The 19,566-nt window shown below is 35.5% G+C and overlaps 1 protein-coding gene across 1 annotated transcript in view; it reads left to right on the plus strand.

Moving 5' to 3' along the window:
- Nucleotides 1–19,566, plus strand: part of SNTG1 (syntrophin gamma 1) — a 384,071-nt gene that overhangs the window by 156,410 nt on the left and 208,095 nt on the right. Inside the window, exon 10 of the mRNA XM_032296050.1 lies at nucleotides 2,733–2,862. Within this exon, the coding sequence (XP_032151941.1) occupies nucleotides 2,733–2,862 (130 nt within the window). The remainder of the gene's footprint in view (nucleotides 1–2,732; nucleotides 2,863–19,566) is intronic.

Consider the following 19,566-nt stretch of genomic DNA (forward strand, 5'->3'; position numbering starts at 1 on the left):
GACTATCCAAGTATTCAGTAATATATATCTATATCTATATATAGATATAGATATCTCAGAATATATATTATATATGTGATATATACATATAATACTAAGACACATAATTTTGTCTGGGTGTCCATAAGATTACTATAAATGTTGTAAAATGTAATGTCTCACAATGCTAATGGGTAATAGAGTCTATTGATTTAATATTGAATATTGTTAAATAAGATAAAACAAAGAAGATTGTTATTTTTTATCTTGAGTTAAATAATTAGATTTTTTAAAAGCCACAAATAAAAACAAAAACACTGCAGTTTTTCCCTAGTGCTTAATGAGACAATAATTCTTGTGGAGACATTTTCTTTTAACACTGAAATATTGCAATCAAGACCATATTGATGATTATTCAGGGGAATATTGTACATAGAACTTCAGCTGTATATTAAAGTATTTAGATCCACCAATTATTCAGAAAATACTAGTTAAATCTTCACATAAATTGTTATTGTTCTCATTTTTAGAGGAAATTGAGGCACAACTAAATGAGCTAACTTACCAATACCTTTCTTTACTTAGTAATAGAGGCCCCAGATAACTGTAATGTTTATGATCAACCTATTCTATAAGAGGTCATATGTAATCAAAGAAACTGTTCAAGTATTTAACTTACGTTCATAAAAGGGTATCCATCAATTTTGAAAAGTTGAAACCGAATGTAAAAAGTGATATATATTAACTTATGAGCCTAGGTTTATACAAGATCAGCCCCTCAGAATTATTCTATGTAGGGACTATTGTAACATCTATAAATACATAGGTTGCAGATTTGATATAAATGTGTTGACTTTTATCTGCTAAAGTTACCTAGCTTCTATTATTCATTTGAGCAGAGAAGACTGCGATGTTCAAGATATGCTTTAATTCATGGTACATGAAGCAATGGTTACAATAACCAGACAGTGGAAAGAAATATGTATTACTAAACTCCAATTATTTCTCATATTCTATGGATGATTAAACTTCTGTCTGAATACTTTAAACATCTTATCATTAAACTTCAAAATTAAAGTTAAAAATATGTGAGATTATAGCATTCTTTTCATTCAATGTGTATGCTGTCACAAATTCAAACTAACTTTATTTCAAAGAGATGGACGATAGTTATACTTCTGAAATTCTTTTAATGTATTTTTAAAAGGAAACCAAAAAAGAAAGCATATCTGAGCATGTTCCTCTTTTCTTTTTTTGAAATGGAGTCTCACTATGTTTCCAGGCTGGAGTGCAGTGGCATCATCTCGGCTCACTGCAACCTCCGCCTCCCGGGTTCGAGTGATTCTCTTGCCTCAGCCTCCCAAGTAGCTGGGACTACAGGTGGCACCACCACACCCAGCTAATTTCTATTTTTAGTAGAGATGGGGTTTCGCCATGTTGGCCAGGATGGTCTTGATCTCTTGACCTCATATCCGCCCACTTCGGTCTCCCCAAGTGCTGGGATTACAGGTGTGAGCTACCATGCTGGCCCTGTTTCATTATAAAGTGCTGTGTCAAAAGATGAGATCCAGTTTCTCTAAAAACATTAATAATTTGAACCTTCACAGCCCTGAATGCCAAAGGCCTTACCATGTGCCTAGTTCTGAGACAGGAAGGCAGAGTGTTGTTGACCTACCCGTAGACCTGAGCTCTGTGGGTTTTTCTTGTTTGAGGAATAAGCTCATGTTTGATATCCACAAATGTCTAGTATAAGAGCCAGGAAAGATGTTTGTTTGGAGAAAACATATACATTTATGCATTTTACATTGCATTTTGAATACTGAATTGCAGAAGTTTTCTATTTCGTAATTGGCTGGAATTGAGATATAGTTTTGTGTATTGTGTTGCACAATAGAGCGATTCTCAAGCATCAGATTTTGGCTGGCTACCATTAATTTTGGGATTTTATCTATTCCTGTCCATTAAGTTTATATCTAAACATTACACTATCTGGATGCTGGGGAAAAAAAAAGTCATTGAAGATGTAGGGAGCACTTTTAAATTGAGTAGCACCTTTGCGAACAATTTTAAAAGGCATTATTTAATTGTCTATAACAACAAAAACAAAAATCAATAAAAGACTGTCAGAATGCATAGACTGATTATTGCATTTGACGAAAAAGTTCAATGTTAATGAAATTTGCAACATTCATGCAAATGGAGAGCATGGTCATTCAGATCTAGAAAGGAGGTTATCTTTGCGAAGATGAGCAGGCTGAGAATAAGTTCCAAAGTGGAAGCACTTTGTCTATGTGGAGAGCAAGTGACTTTTTGATATCACGCTTAATATTTTATTGCCTGTGTTTGCGATCTTTCTAAGTCAGAAGATGCATTGACAAATGTTAAGAGGAGACAATAGTAGCCAAAATAATAAGTAAATGATGCACATTGTTATAGCAAACTGGGAAAATAAGGCATCTAAAATTTCTTAGATTCTCTTTCATTTACATATTGTAGGTTTTAGAAGTCGAAGTTTCTCCGTAGTTATCTGAATCTAAAGATGCTTCCTACTAATTTGAAATTCCACGTTATTTGGGTCTATTTTCAGTGTTTTATTTAAAAGAGATAGATCTATAAAGTCAGGTAAACAAATATGAATTCAAAGGCTGGTATTTATATTGTTTGAAAAATGAGTTTTTCAACTGATGCTATTAAGAGTTGCAAATAGATCTATGACATGACGTTTTGATCTGATTTGTTCTGAACATCTGCAGGCAGAATGCCTTTCAAGTCATTGCTGTGGACGGGGTGTGCAGTGGGATTATTCAGTGCCTCTCTGCTGAAGACTGCATTGACTGGCTGCAAGCAATAGCGACTAATATTTCAAATCTCACAAAGCACAATGTAAGTAACGATTCAGGGAATACCTAGCCAGGGTTTCTCAGGCTTTGTAAAATCCTTCAATATAAATATAACTTCACATCAACTGTTTGATCTTCTCAGAGTGAGACACTTCACATTAATTATGAAAGCTATTCTGGAATATTTATTGAAAGGAAATTACTTTGGAAGTTCTAGCCCAATTTATGAGCTCAATAATACGCAGATTTCCATTAACAAGTATCGTAAGCACCTATATTACCTAAGCAAATCAAAATAAGTAGTTAGCATATAATCACTAAATATCTTTAGGGAAAAGCATTCTGGACTAATATAGTACTTGATTTCAAGCTAACAGTATTGGTTTACCTTTAGTGATCTTAGACTTGCAGCTAGGAAGATTTGAGGAGGAGGAGGCCAGGATGAAAGGAGTTAGCATGAAGAAGGTGGGAACGGTCAGAAGATTGCCACTGTCTCTCATTAGACAGAGCCTGGTCTGTATTATTAGAAATGGCTTCTCTGCATTTTCTCTCTTTCCACTCCAACCTTTCCTTCCTTTCACATTCCTGTGTCTCTTTATTATAGCTTTATTCTAATTCTTTTAGCTCTTTAATAACCTAAACAATTCTTTATCCCTGTTATTAAAACTTCTATGAGAAATATAGTCTAACAAAATATACAAAACCATAAACCTCACCTCACCATCAATCTAGGTATCAGTAATGATAATTGTTTTAGAAAAAAATATTTGTCATCATCTGTGCCTTTGTGTTCATTCTTTCCTTAGCCCACAATTGTTCCATGCCATGTTGAGGCATTTGAGAGTTCCTAAGGGAGATCAGGAGTCTAATAACAAATGATCAAGCAGAAATACATAGCTCTGTTCACCAGACATGATGAGCACATAAAATGCTTCTTATGTAAATGACACCTCAGATCCAAATATCCTTGCGCAGAGTAGACTCTGCTTTGACATCTAAGAAGGGATTGTGGCCAGTATGCCTTCCTAAAACAAAAGGAGGATCACTAGCCAATAAAGGCAACTGTCTTGTTTCCAGTCTCTGGCTGTTTCAAATAAGGCCATAATACTGGCCATACATATGGTGACAGGATGCTCTGGGAGTGAAGTTGACAGTCATGGCATATGTGCATGGTCAATGTTACCAGGCAATGCTAAATGTTTTCCAATTGGCTGTGCAATTTACCCCACACTCTTGGTTGATGACATGTCTCTTTCTATAGATAGTTTCCAAAACTCTGTGCCACCTGCCTTTTAAATTTTTGGTTATTTGATACCTGTGAAAATATGCTTCCAGTGTAAATAAAAACACATTTTGGGTGGTTCCAGAATAGGTATAGTATGCCAACACTTACCCAGGGTCACCCCTCAACAAGGAGGCTAGACAGGGGTGTGCCTGACTTGGGCAAGAGTGGGCTCTCATTCCCAGCCCAGCCCTTGCTAATCCAGTGTTATCAACATGTTAGAGTTGAGGTTGCACAAGAGGGTGTATGTTTCAGAACGACTGAAATGCAAAGAAATGCAGTGTTTCTCAACAGATTTTTCCACTTCCTCGTCTGACTTATATTGATGTTTCTAGAGTTAAAGACAGAAAAATACCTCATGAGAGTAGAACTCTCCATTTCTTTACAGAAATGATTAGAGATCTTAAAAATGAGACATGATCTTATATTTGTGAGAAAAATATTTTTGAAAGAACAGAATGTTAAACTTATGTTCAAAGATTTTTTTCCTTACTTGGATCCAAGTTTGCTCTGACTTAAAATCCTAGGAATACTGTCCTGTTGTATTTCTTCAAAAGGTCTATTCAGTTAGAATGCTGTGCTTCCACTGAGAAGCATTTGAAAAGGCAGTGCTTTAGTTAAAAACAACAACAACAGAAGAGTGAAGATGCAAATGTATCTACCCTCTGTAAGCCTAAGGAGGGACAAGCCAAATTTTGCTCCTTGTTTTTCATTCTTGTAATAAGTGCTCACCATGATGCAAAGGAAAGCAAATGATTCCCTTATACTATTGGTTTAACTGTTGGGAGATCCATATGTCTGTTGCCACATTAAAAGTTATCTATTTGCTCTTTCACTTCCTGTTTCTATATTAGAATTGCATGTTCTTTTGTTCTTGTAATCAGTTCCCTTTCAAAAGTATTAGGTTACAATGTACTCTGATATGGAAAGTACTACATAAATGTTGAAAAGTTATTAGGCATAGCGATAAAACATGGGAAAGTCACATTGACTTCAGAGAAGGCACAGTGACTGCATTGATGACACAATTAACATGGTTCATTAGCCTAAAGAAAGAAATTAGGTGGAAAAAGTAGGTAGGAAACCTTTGCTTAGGATAGTTAGGTATCAGTTTTAGTTCTCTTACTTTTTGATTCTAAGGGGATGCTGCAAATAATACCTTATGGAAAGATGGAGAACTTTTTCTTTACTTGCCAATATTCTGAGAGAGTATAGGCTTGTATAAGTCTGACTTGAGTAGTTTATCTGTTGATAATAGATGTAGAAATAAAAATATTGTGATAAATATTTAAAGAAATTCCCCTCAAGAGATTATCAGGCATAAAATAAAATCAAAAAAAATTAAAATGAATATAAAATAATAAGTTTGACAGTTTAAAAATCATGTGATTGAAGTAAGACATACATACGTATATAAACTTTTTAATAATGAATCAAATTTTATTGTAAAGCTAGTTGGAGAATAGATGGGGAAGGATAAAAGAGAGTAAAAACAACACAAAAACAAAAACAAAAAACAGCCTTTGCAGGAATAATTAGAACAATGTGCTGACCATTTTCTTTTCTCTTTACTCACTACTTTCTAAAAGTAATTTTGTGAGACAAGGATTTTCATACACATTTTTAAAAAATTCCAGGTAATTATAGTTGCTGTCTGAAAAAATTCTTCTTCCAGAAATCATTGATCATAATGTCTAAAATACCTAGACAAACACTGACAACTTAAAATTGTATTTTATCATTATTCGGAATGGCTCCAAACATTTACAATAGCTGTTAATAGTTAATACTTAGTAAATGGTCTCTAGCAGAAAGAGGGTGAGGCTTTAGACTTGTTTTAAGCTGTGTTGGCAGAGCTCAGCTCATTTTACTTAACTTCTATGCTTTCACATTAGAAAGCAAAGAATGGCAGAAGCTATGGTGCTGTGATGTGGGTGGTGTTCAGCTCATTTCTTCACCAGCTCTCAAATAATGAGCATTTGCTATTGTTTTAAATGAGCATTCACTCTCAGTGAACTATTGCTTTACGTAAAATAGACTTGAGCAGATTCTAAAAGCTTAAATTTATATATTGTAAGAAACAGTAATTGCTTCCAATGAATAACCTACCAAATTTTGTTCATTTATTATTTCACCACCTATATGAACAGGTATTAGTAGAAAGTTATTAATTTTTATTTCCATGATCATTTCATATTAAATAATTGAAGACTGTTAAATATGCTAATGTTATAATACGATTAAGTTTTTGGGAACCCTGGAAATAAATAAATATATCTGGCATAATGTACAATAGATATGAATCATCAGAGTTTGCTGGGCAGGTTGGTAAGATGCTCCCCTATGATGTTCACTTCCTGCCATTTACACCCTTATGGGATTACCGTCCATGTGCGTTGGCTGCATAGTGAGCTCTGAAGCAGATGCTTCTTTTACAAAACTTCAGATGAGATAGCAGATAATGCTTGAGAGCCTTTTGAGAAACCCAGTACATGCTAACCCACGCTGATCACATGCTGAGGGCTCAGCAGGATCTGTAACTAAAGTAGATCTGCAAGAAGCCTTCATCAGTTATAGGTTTTTGATGTGGATATTTTTGGAGGAGCATTTTTGGCCTACCACAAGAACTATCTGGCAGGTGAACAGGATGATTAGATTTAGACAGTTCTGTCTGATTTTCATGTGGTGTCTCCAATAGCAGTTTCAAAGCCTTTGCTCTGCCATTTGGGAGTATTCTCCAAGTGCATTGCTTGGGGTGGGCCCAGAGCTTCTCGCAGTTCACACATAAAATTGGGACATTGCCTTCTTCCCCTCCCTCCCAGATGGGAGTTCCTTACTCTCACTGGGTTCCAGCATCACTTTCTTTGATCTTCTGTCCAGAAATCTAAGGCTTTTCTAAGAGTTTAGTTTCCTGTACTGATGCACATTTCCTCATGGCTGGAGAAGACAGCATGAGAAAAAGAAAAAAGAATGGGGACACCTCATGCCAGAGAAACTCGTTTTTTTCAGTTCCTTTACACTGTCAATGGGTTTTCTCTCTGGGTTTCTGGCTGGCCCAGCTGCCCCAGGCTCCCTGGCAGCAGCTGCGTGGCCGGCGGGCCTTGGATTCAGCTCAGGAGCCAAAACAGAGGAATAGTCACAGAGATGTCTTCTACAGCTGCTGGCTGGCAGGGACCTCTTCCCAGGTCTCTGATCAGCGAGACATACTCTCTCAGAGTCTTTGTTTGTTGTCCGTGACTTAATTTGTCTTGGTCTCGAGTCCATGCTGGGAGATAAAGGAAGCAAGAAAAAGAAAAGAAAAAAATAAATGAAAACTGAAAACTCCTGGTGGCGATATTAGTCGTTACTCAATGTTGACTTCTTTCCTCAGAGTTCTTGCTGTTATTTACCGTCCAATGCTCTCAGATAGTTGCCTTTTGAATTTTATTAAGAGTATTGAGGTATGATCGGTGGGAAAGATGGCTGCAGTGGTTTTATTCCATCTTGACTCTAACTGGAAGCAATAGATACTTTTAATAGAAAAAAAATGTAAGAAACAAAGCAATTACACGATATTTGTAGAGTGTTAGAAGAAAATAACTATCTGAATCTGCTGTGCTTTGGAAATATTATTTAAAAGTCCTGATAAATTTATTTTCAGTAAAATAGAAAACTCAAGAAAAATCAACAAAACAAAGATTTACTAAAGGAAATACTCAAGAGTACTTTTAAGTTTTTTGAATTTTTATTTATTCAACAAATATTTATTGAATACTTGTCTATGATGTGTCAGATGCTGTGTTCTATTTTTTTTGGTTTTGTTTTCATCTTTTATTTTAGAAACAGAAAGTATATGTGCAGATTTGTTACAAAGGTGTATTTTGTGATGCTGAGGCTTAGAGTATAATTGAAACAATCAGTCAGATAGTGAGCAAAGTAGGGGTGCTATTTCAGGCAAAGAAAAATCATGCTAAATAGAGGCTTGGGTCTGTGAGAAGGAGTAAATAGTATGGGAGAAAATGAATATGTAGATGAGTCTAAATGAACATTGTTTGTATTAACATGGCAATAATTGCTTGTGGCGTTTAGAATAAATACACAGAATTAAAATATATTGCAAAAGCAATATCAAAAATATCCAATGGAAGCAAATGTAATTAATATGAAACTTTGTTATGTCAAAATGGATTGTTGATTTCCTAGACGAAGCCCTAACTAAATAGCCAGAATGTGTATCTTCTAAATTAACAAAGCAGTAAGTGGAAAAATAATGCTAATACATAGTAAAGAAATTCACAGAAAATGAAAAAAGTAAACTAGAGTGAGTAAGCACACAGTAAGATGATGATTAATATCCAAATATAAGATATATTTTTTACAAGAGGAAATCTAAAGATATTGGAAGACTGAAAGTTAACATTTAGAAAAATACTGTGCACCTGAAAAAACAAGAAATGGGGAAAGGATTCCCTATTTAATAAATGGCTCTGGGAGAACTGATTAGCCATTTCTGGAAGTTGAAACTGGACCCTTCCTTACCCGTTATACAAAAATTAACTCAAGATTGATTAAAGACTTAAATGTAACACCCAAACTACAAAAACCCTAAAAGAAAATCTAGGCAACACCATTAGGACATAGGCATGGACAAAGATTGCATGACAAAAATGACAGAAGCAATAACAACAAAAGCAAAAATTGACAAATGAAATCTAATTAAAGACTTTCTGCACAGCAAAAGAAATTATCATGAGAGTGAGCAGGCAATCTACAGAATGGGAGAAAAATTTTGACATCTACTCATCTGACAAATGCCTAATATCCGGAGTCTACAAGTAACAAAAGCAAATACTGACAAATGAAATCTAATTAAATTAAATAGCTTCTGCAGAGAAAAAAAAAAAAACTATCATAACAGTGAACTGACAACCTACAGAATGGGAGAATTTGTTTGCCATCTATCCATCTGACAAAGGCCTAATATCCAGAGTCTACAAGTAACTTAAACAAATTTAAAAGAAAAAAAAAAACATTAAAACGTGGGCAAAGGACATGAACAGACACTTCACAAAATAAGACATTCATGCAGCCAACAAACATATGAAAAAAACCTCAACATCATTGATCATTAGAGAAATGCAAATCAAAACCACAATGAGGTACCATCTCAGGCCAGTAAGAATGGCGATTATTACAAAGTCAACAGCAGATGCTGGCAAGGTTGCAGAGAAAAAGGAATGTGTCTACACTGTTGGTGGGAATATAAATTAGTTCAGCCATTGTAGAAGACAGTGTGGTGATTTCTTAAAGATCTAGAAGCAGAAATACCATTTGATCCAGCAATCTCATTACTGGGTGTGTACCCAAAATAATATAAATTATTCTATTATAAAGATACAGGCACATGTACGTTCATTGCACAACGATTTATGATAGCAAAGACATTGAATCAACCCATCAATAGTAGATTGAATAAAGAAAACTTGGTACATATATACCATGGAATACTATAGAGTCATAAAAAGGAAGGAGATTATGTCCTTTGCAGGGACATGGATGGAGCTGGAAGCTGTTATCCTCTGCAAGCTAACATAGGAACACAGGAACAGAAAATCAAACACCACGTGTTCTCCCTTATAAGAAGAAGCTGAATGATAAGAACACATGGGCACATAGGGGGAACAACACACACTGGGGCTGGTTGTGGTTGGTGGGAGGGAGAGCATCAAGAAGAACAGCTAATGGGTGTGGGACTTAATACTTGTGTGACAGGTTGACCTGGATAGCAAACCACCATGGCCCATGTTTACCTGTGTAACAAACCTGCACATTCTACACATGTGCCCCAGAATTTAAAATAAAAGTTTGTAAAATAAAGAAGGAAAACAAGTGAATAAATTGGCATAATTTGAAAATTTATCTAAGAGTTTAATAACTAAATAGATTTGAAGTTTTTACATTGACACTATGACATTTTAAGTAATGTTTCCATGAAAGTTAATGATTTAGTTTGTCTCTGTGTCCCCACCCAAATCTCATCTCAAATCGTTATCCCTATGTGTCGGGGAGACACCTAGTGGGAGGTGAATTGGGTCATGGGAGTAGTTTCCCCCATGCTGTTCTAATGATAGTGAGTTCTCATGAGAGCTGATGGTTTTGAAAGTGTATGGCAGTTCCCCCTTTGCTCTCTCTCTTTCCTGATGCCTTGTGAAGAAGGTGCTTGCTTCTCCTTTGCCTTCCACCATGATTGTAAGTTTCATAAGGCCTCCCCTGCCATGAGGAACTATGAGTCAATTAAACCTCTTTCCTTTATAAATTACCCAGTGTCTAGTATTTCTTTATAACAGTGTGAAAACAGACTAATACAGTTAATTTACAAATTAAATAAATATGTATATTTTAAAAAAGAAACGAATACAGTGGAAACCATAAAAGAAAGTTTTGTAACTTTGTTAATAATAGACAAAGCAAACTTCACAATAGATATATTACTAAATACAGAGATGGTCACTTCATAATAACAAAAATGTTTAATGCGCTAGGAAACAAATGCAAACATCATGTTACATGGGCTTAAATACATCTAGATGGAAATAAAAATGTAGGCTGATGAGAAAGACAAAAATGTAAAATCTCACAACTAGAAACACAAAATGGTTAAGACGTTGTTATGAGGAAATCGAAGGTAAAATAATAAATTGTGGAATCATAAGACAAAAGAAAAATTCATGTTCAGCCTTTATTTTAGCCTGTAGAGAGTCATTATCACATTATCCCATCATAAACAGCAGACATTTCCCATTAAACTATTCATTCAGTACTAGGTGTCTAGAATGTCACCCCAGCCTGAGCTGGAGATTAGAACTCACTCTAATTATCTTTCTTCTATAACCTTTCAGCTTTCCTCACTGTCATTCCTTAGGGCCAAAATAGTCCTGCGAAGAATGTCACCATTCAACATCCATCCCATGTATGTCGTTTAAATGCTACCTGACCCCCAAAAGATAACTGTGCATACATTTTAAAGACTCCTAAAATTTTTTAATTCATAAGTTACAATAACTGTAAAGAAGTTTGAAAATAATATTTTGTCAATAATTCAAAACTGACATTTTAACTTGGTTTCATTTTATAAGATTTAATTCTACCCATCTGTGGTAGGAAGAATAATGCCCATGCAAAGATGTCTATGTCCTAAATCCGAAAACCTGTGACAATGCCATGTCACATGGCAATGGAGGACTAAGATTGCAGATACCATTAACATTACTAATCAGCTGACCTTAAAATAGAGAAATTAGCCTAGATTATCCAAGTGGGTCTAATGTGGTTCTCTAAAAGTGGAAGAAGTCAGATTGAGAGAACAAGAGACAGCACTGAAAGAAGAACTGAACCTAGTGCTTCTGGCTCTGAAGATGGAGATGTGACCACAATTCAAAGAAAGCAGGAGTCCAGTAGCAGTGAAAGGCTGCACTTCTGCTCTAGAGCCTGCAGAAAGCAGCATAGCCCTGCCAGCACCTCAATTTCTCCCCCATTTGATTCATTTAGGACTTCTCACCTACAGAACAGTATGGGAATACACAAATCTGTGAGTTTTTCTTAAACCACCTCAGTTTGTAGGAATTTGTTATGACAACAATAGAAACCAATACAACATCTCTTTATCTTTAGACAAATCCAATTGTATGGTTTCACTTTATTAAAAGCTCAGTTTCATTGGAAAACCATCCCTTTAACTCATGTCACACGTATTTTTCAGAATAACCATGAAATGTACTTACATATGTTAGAAAACTACCTAACATTTACATTATTAATTAGTCCCAGTACAAAGCAGCCTATTATAAAACCATTAGAGTTCCTAGAGCCTTACTTAACATCCAACTGATATTACCAGAAAAAAAATTATCAGAATTGTTGCATTCGTGCAAACTGAGCAAGGACAGTCTTTGGAACTGGGAAGCACTGCTGGCTGTCAATAGCTGGTTATCCATTTTCAGTGGCTAGGAGCTTTCAAATGTCACAGGAAACCAAGAGGGAGAAGCCACACAAGACAAGAATAAGTAACTGCAGTCCCTAAAAAGCAGGCATGGCTGATGAATTGTCAAGCAGCCACAACTAGAAAGACGGCAAATGATCCCTGAGACTGTCCTGTGAAGATGGGACCTAGGAAGTGCTGGCTTGCTCAGGTCACACAGCAACTATTGCCTGTGTCCTTATATTTCCAGTACTTAACACAGCCCATATGGAACAAATAGGAAGTGAATGAATGAGTGCCTTCTTAATCAACAGTTGTTTGAAGGAAACATTGCTGAGAATGTAAAGAAAAAATAAGACAGAAGGGAGAAAAATACATTTAGCTAGAGTAAGCACTGAAATAAGAGATTCACATGTACTACTCTGTAAATTCTTACGTCTTCCAAGAGGCCACAGTGCTTTAGAGTAAGGAAAAGTGGCTGGGATCTTGATGAAACAGACGCTGTCCATGGTAGATGTTCTCTCTGTGTTTCTGAGTATAGTTCCTTTTGTTCATCATAAATCTCTGTCTCTCATAATAGTGTGTGATAGACAAATTTTTTAAATAAATTTTCTATCTATAACTCACTGTGTGACTTTCTAAGTGGCAAGTGTAGAAAAATACAGTGTAGTGGAGCAACTGGAAGTAAATGGACTTCAAAGCATATATCGGCTTGCAAATCAAGATCAATAGTTTTGAACATATGTGTCATGTACAGCAACTTGCAGTCTCCCAGGAGCACATTGACTTGTGGTTTCCTAAAACCTTACTGCAAGGGATCAGGAGATTATCTAGCTCCATTTTCCGCCAGATTAGAAATCTCTTCTGAAAAGATTCTTTCAGACAGTTCTCTGCTGGAAATCTGTCAATGACATAGAAAGTCATTGCTTCAAAATGTAGCAATTAAATTTTTGACAACTTAATATTAGGAAATACTTTCTTTTACTGAATAGAAATCTCTCTCTTATAACTTTCATCCATTTGTACTAGTTCTGCCTTGAGAAAGACACACAATAATTCGACGTTCTCTTTCAAGGACACATAATAATTTAATTTTCTCTTTCACTTGGCAGTTCCTCCAACGTACAAAGGCAAGTGTCATATGTTGCATTTTTTTTAATAGAAATGTCTCTGGCTCCTTTCTACTTCTCTCTGAAATGTCATCTGAGACTTTCCCTGTCTTGGTCACTGTCTCTGGATGTAGAACCTCCTAAGTAGAGTAATAATAATATATTTAAATTTGTATTATTGTCATTGTCATGAACTCAACTATTTTAAAGATTCATAATGGTTTGATGTGTATTTACTGATTTTGTATAATCAATATATAAACATATACAGCAAACACTCAATAAACTTACATTTTATTATAATGATCAATCAAAGGTCATATTTTCACGTTAACTAATACTGCATATCATGTTGGCAATAGTGAATAAAATTCAAACTTCAAATAGGTTTTTTACATTTAAACTCATATATGAGCCAGAAAGCCTGATTGTTGTGCTGGCTACACAAATCACTAAATCCTCAAAGTGATGCAAGACCCCTGCCATATTAAACTATTGACACAAAAATTTAGCTTCTCCGTTTTTAAATTCTCAAAGATTAAGATTTTATTGTTCTTGCCTTCTTTCTTAGGCTACAATGATATTTCAGATATTTTATAGAAGTGTTAAATATCATAGGCTGTAAGATATTTTTTAAAGATTAGTAGTCCATTGAACACTAACAGAAGGTTAATATTTGCCTTCTGTCTTTGAAAGTAATGTCATACAATGAGGAATTCAAATGCAATATTGTGGATGTTACTATCTGCAGTAAAAATGTGCTATTATTAAAAACTTCCTTTCTTAATATTGTGTATTAATGTGTACAGCAATCTTCTTCCAGTGTTAAGAAGGGAAAGAGGAAAATACACAACTTTGTAGTGAACAAACCTAACAAAACTACTGCAGGTGGGTGGTTAACATCAACTGTGATGGTCAAATTAATAATATGCACCCTTGATATGATTTGATGAAAATGGCACTTTGCCTCTGTGATCTTCGTCCCCAAATTCATAATCCTAGTCTCATCATGGAAAGATAGTAGACAATCCCAATTGATTAACAGTCTGCAAAATACCTGACCAACACTCCTCAAGACTGACAATGTCTTCAAAAATAAGGAAAATTTGAACTGTTATAACCCAGAGATGCCTAAGGAGACATGCTGACTAAATGTCTATCAGTCCAGATGGGATACAGGAACAGCACACACAAAAAAAGTTTGGTAAAACCTGTGGAAATCTGAAAAGAGTATGGACTTTAGTTAACATTAGTATATTCATATTATTATATCATTAATTGTAATAAATGTGTCAATGTTATGAAATGTGAAATGCTAATAATAGGGGAAACTAGCTGTGTGGTATATGGCAGCTCTGTTCTATAGTTGTATTTTTTATAAATCAAAAGCTGTCCCAAAATTAAAAAGTTTACATAAACGTGTGCATATATAACTAAGTTAATCCAAGATATTAACAAACTTGTGAGATGATTATCAGCTTCCTGATGTATTCACCATCTATTTATTCAACAAACATTTTGCAGGAGCTTATTGTGTCAATTTGTTAGAGGGTAAGACTGTAATATTGAGTAAAAAATGGTTAGTCTCTGCCTTCATGGAGCCAAAAGCCTAGTTGGGAAGGGAGACATTAATCAAATTAGCAAGTAAGCAAATGTGAAATTACAACATTCATAGATAATATGAAGAAGCGCCCTGAGAGGTTGAGTCTGTAGCTACCCAGAAATATGAGAACAGTTTCCTAAGTTTATATATAAACAATGAGTAAGAATAAAATAGGCCAGGCACAGTGGCTCACACCTGTAATCCCACCACTTTGGGAGGCCGAGGCAGGTGGATTACGAGGTCAGGAGTTCAAGGACAGCCTGGCCAAGATGCTGAAACCCCGTCTCTACTAAAAATACGAAAATTATCTGGGTGCATTGGCACACACCTGTAATCCCACCTACTTAGGAGGCTGGGACAAAAGAATCGCTTGAACCTGGGAGGCGGAGGTTGCAGTGAGCCGAGATCGCGCCATCGCACTCCAGCCTGGGCGACAGAGTGAGACTCCATCTCAAAAAAATAAAAAAAAGAATAAAATAGGAGAATTGGTGGGAATATATATTTTATGCAGAGGTAATAAAGTACCTATATAGGAGCAAAAAGTAAATAGATTCAGTCATAGTAATGGATATTATTTTTTATGGAAATTTTCACTTGTCTAGGGTAAAATGAAGATGTTCAAATTAATATAAGCAAATTTTTCATAAGGCTCAATTTCTTTTTTAAGGGCAGATCTTTAATTTGATGTATTGTCTTCTTATATTTATGGAGTTAAATGTCCATTCTCTTCTCAAATAATGGTAATCATAGAAAAGTTTTGTTTTGTCTGGTATCCTCATTTAATAAAATAAGAGGCTATTTACCCAATGTCATTACTACTGAAAGGTTTAATACTCCAGCAAATACACTTGTCAAAATCAATGACCTAGAATTTTGGCAGATAGGGCAAGTCTGGATATTGTCCCAAAACAACGAAACTTTGAGTTTAAAACCAGGTCAGTGAATCCTGGAGCTGGTGGAAAATGATGATGTTGTTAGCAGAATACAAAACACGATAAATAGGTCAAATTTTGGGAAATCACATAATCCAACTCCACAAGTCTGTCAAAGTCTGTTTTTTCATCATTTTAAAACGTATGTGATATTAACTGACCAAGTAACAAAAGTATTAACACAAGCACGCACTTAAAATATAGTGGGAACCACAAATATTTATCGTAATTTAGGCAGCAGAAAAGACAGAGACCTGTATGACAGAGTTGGGAAGCATTACAAGCAACTGGTTTTGAAAGGTATTTGAATATGCTGGATTCGAAAAGAGGAGGAAGTAGACTCCAAAACTCTCCATTGTTTCATCAATCAAAGGGAACAAACTCTACTGCTTTGTTTTTGTTTTTGTTTTTCAGTAGTATTTTGTGTTGTGGAAAATGTGTGAGCTGTCTTGTCACCAGACTTGGGAACTTGGGTACAAAAACCTAGCTTCTCTGCTTACTAGCTATGTGTACGTGACTTCAATTTGCTCCTTAGAAGCAGAAACTAGGTAACTTTAGTTACTGTGAGCATTAAACTTAAAAAGTGCTTTAAACATTCTGCCCCTTATATGGTGCTAAAACATTTGAATTTTTCTTTTTTCTAGTTGAATTCTAATTTAAATGTGATCTATAAGCCATAAATAAATCGAAGCCTCCATTTGTTTATTGTATATGAGTTTACAAATTTTTGTTCGTGGAATACTCTTAGGAATTCTGAAGGATCATTGGGTAGTAGAAGATTGATGAAACTGGACACAATTAGTTGAAATAAATGTGTGACAGTGATCAGATTCTTAAGCAGCTATGATCTTTGCCAAGTGCTACATCTATACCTCAGTTTCCTCTTCTGTAAAAGAGACAGAGGAAGCAGATAAAAGGCTAACCTCCCATTCAGCTAGTGTTGAGAAACATTAAGTGTACCCCGCCTCCATGGCTCCTTTGTGAAGGATACCTTTTGGTTTGTAATTAGTGGTATGCAGGTAACAGCTGCCTACTTGGTATATTCTTGAGTTATGATTATATGTAGAACACCTGTGTATTAATAAGAATCACCTGCCAAAGAGCAAATAAATGCATGGATGAATCTCTGCTTGGGGACTTCAGTCTGGAATGCTGTCAGGCCTGCAGGCTCTCAGGCTGTTGAGCTCCAGGATGGATCCATTCTGTTGTGCTGTTTGGGTGTCTGTCTCTCAATACCTTCAGCCCACCTGGATGGGGGTCTCCCGACTGAGATGGTATCTTGGTAGCTAGCACTTTATGAATGAATCCTCCTTCCCAATCATTCTTTCCTACTGCAGCACTAAAATTAATTTAATTTGTAAATAGAGATAATTTTATATCACATTTCTATTAAGGTTACCTACGAATGTAAAGGAATCTCCTCTTTGAATCTGATTCTACCCTAATACCCTATACTAGTTGTTTAATTAGATATACTTTGTTACTTTGAAACGTATGTGAATGTGTATGTATGTATATAGAAATATACATATACATGCACATATATATGATGATTCTAGCCTTAAAACAAGAGAAACTCTATGTATTGATGGAGAAAGTAGTTGTTTTTCCCCACCTAACAAGAATTCTAGATGGTAGCATTTGCTAACTACCTTTCAGTGTGACAGTCAAATTAATAATATATATAAGAACCAATTTCCTGCATTTTTAAAATTAATTTTTATAGGTACAATGGACTCATTACAGTTGTACATATTAATGGGGTACATTGTGGTGTGTCAATTCTTGTATATATTGTATAATGATCAAATCTGGGCAATTTTTCCAGTCATTACTTAAATATTTGTCATTCCTTTTTTTAAATAACATTAAAAATCTTCTCTTTTGGCGACATTGAGACATACCTTACATTATTTCTTCCTATAGTCGCCGTACTATATAATAGAGCACCATATTATTCTTCCTGACTATAACTTTGTGTTCATCGACCAACCTCTTCCAGTTCTCTCCTTCTCTCTCCGTTCGCCAGCCTCTGGTTACCAATATTCTACTCTCTACTTCTGTGAAAACAACTTTTTTAGATTTCACATGTGAGTGAACTCATGCAATGTCTATCTTTCTGTGCCTGGCTTATTTCACTTAATACATTGTCCAGATTCTACCATGTTGCTGCGAATGTCAGGATTTCATTATTTTTAATGGTTTAATAACATTTCGTTGTCCATATGTGTTTGTATGTGTGTGTGCTATCTATTTATCCGTGTATCTACCACATTTTCTTTTTCTATATCTTAGTTATTGTGAATAGTGTTGCAATAAACATGAGAGTACAGATATCTTGGATAAACTGTCTGTCTTTTGAGTACATACTCAGTAATGGAGTTGCTGAGTCATATGGTAGTTCTATTTTTACTCTTTGAGGAACCTCCCTATAGTTTTTCATAGTGGCTGCATGCTCCCACCACTGGTGTGTGAGGGTTTTCCTTTCTCCGTATCCTCACCAGCCTCTGTTATTTATTGCTTGTCTTTTTGATAAAAGCTATGTTAACCGGAGTGAGATTATATCTCATTGTGGTTTCAATTTATATTTCTTTGATGATTAGTGATGGTGAGCATTTCTTCATATACCTCTTGGCCATTCATATTTTTTCTCCTAAGAAATATCTGTTTAGGGCTTTTGCCCATTTTTTAATTGGACTTTTTTTGTTGAGTTGTTTATGTTACTTGAATATTCTGAGTATTAACTTCTTGTCGGATGCATGGTTTGCAAATTCGTCTGTAGGTTGTTCCTTTATGTTGTTAATTGTTTTCTTTGCTGTGCGGAAGCCGTCTAGTTCAAAGCAATTCCATTCATCTCTCCATCTTCTATCTATCCACATCATTTATTTCCTATCATCTGTAGAGTATTGGCTTTTATCTTATGGCCTTCAAGTCCTGGTCATGGAGGGTGACAACAGCTACAAACATCACTTCAGTTTTCAGGAAGGAAAGAAAAGGAAGAGGGGTGAGTAGAATCAGCCACACCTGTCCCCTTGTATAAGGTAAGAAAAAATTTCCCAGAAACTCTTTCGGTAGTTCTCATTCTGTTGAACAAAGTCCGTGAAGAATCTTTATGGAGTGGGGTAAGACAAGTTTGGCCAGTACTTAACTTTTCTACCCTCTGTAGTGCCATATGACATAGAAGTGGTTGCAAATAGCTTCTGGAACAGTCAGTCAGCAATATTTACCACATTGCTTAATACTGAAGTTCTATTCATCCTAAAGTAAAGGCATGGATAGCCAGTCCCTCTGCGGGATGAACACAGTCCTTCAGGATTCACAGACACACACACAAAAGCACACACACAAAGAATTTCATCAGTTATTAGAGTTTATTCAACAGATATTTTACCCATCTTCCTATATTTTACACATGTACATGCAGAAGTTAAAAAAAAAACAAAACTGTTTAGGAGTTATCTATTTAATCCATAGAGATCTGCTGCATCGGTGGCAAATGACTTGCAGGTTAAAAAATCATTTTTTTTCCATGAACGCATTGGCTGTGAAAAGCTAACAAAAAACTTCTATTGTGTCTGCCACATTAAAAAGGCTTAACAAAGCTTGTTGGTGAATTGAAAATCATGACAGAATAAAGATTAAGGGAAGGAAGATTTACCGAACATGAACTAGAGTGTGATCAGAGGTTGTGCAGTGTGGGGCTGACAGGCATGGGTGTCACCGAAGCTGACTTTTCTTCCTTTTTATAGCTGCTGACATTTCTGAGTCCTGAAGTGTACTTTTTAGCACCAGTGTGTGTTGTCTGCTTGTCTTCATTGTTATTCTTTATCCACCAAAATGTGAATGTCAAAGAGGTGCCAACCA

This window comes from Sapajus apella, unplaced genomic scaffold (assembly GCF_009761245.1).
Source record: "Sapajus apella isolate SASKATOON/1434 unplaced genomic scaffold, GSC_monkey_1.0 scaffold35, whole genome shotgun sequence".
In the NCBI taxonomy this organism is placed as follows: domain Eukaryota; kingdom Metazoa; phylum Chordata; class Mammalia; order Primates; family Cebidae; genus Sapajus; species Sapajus apella.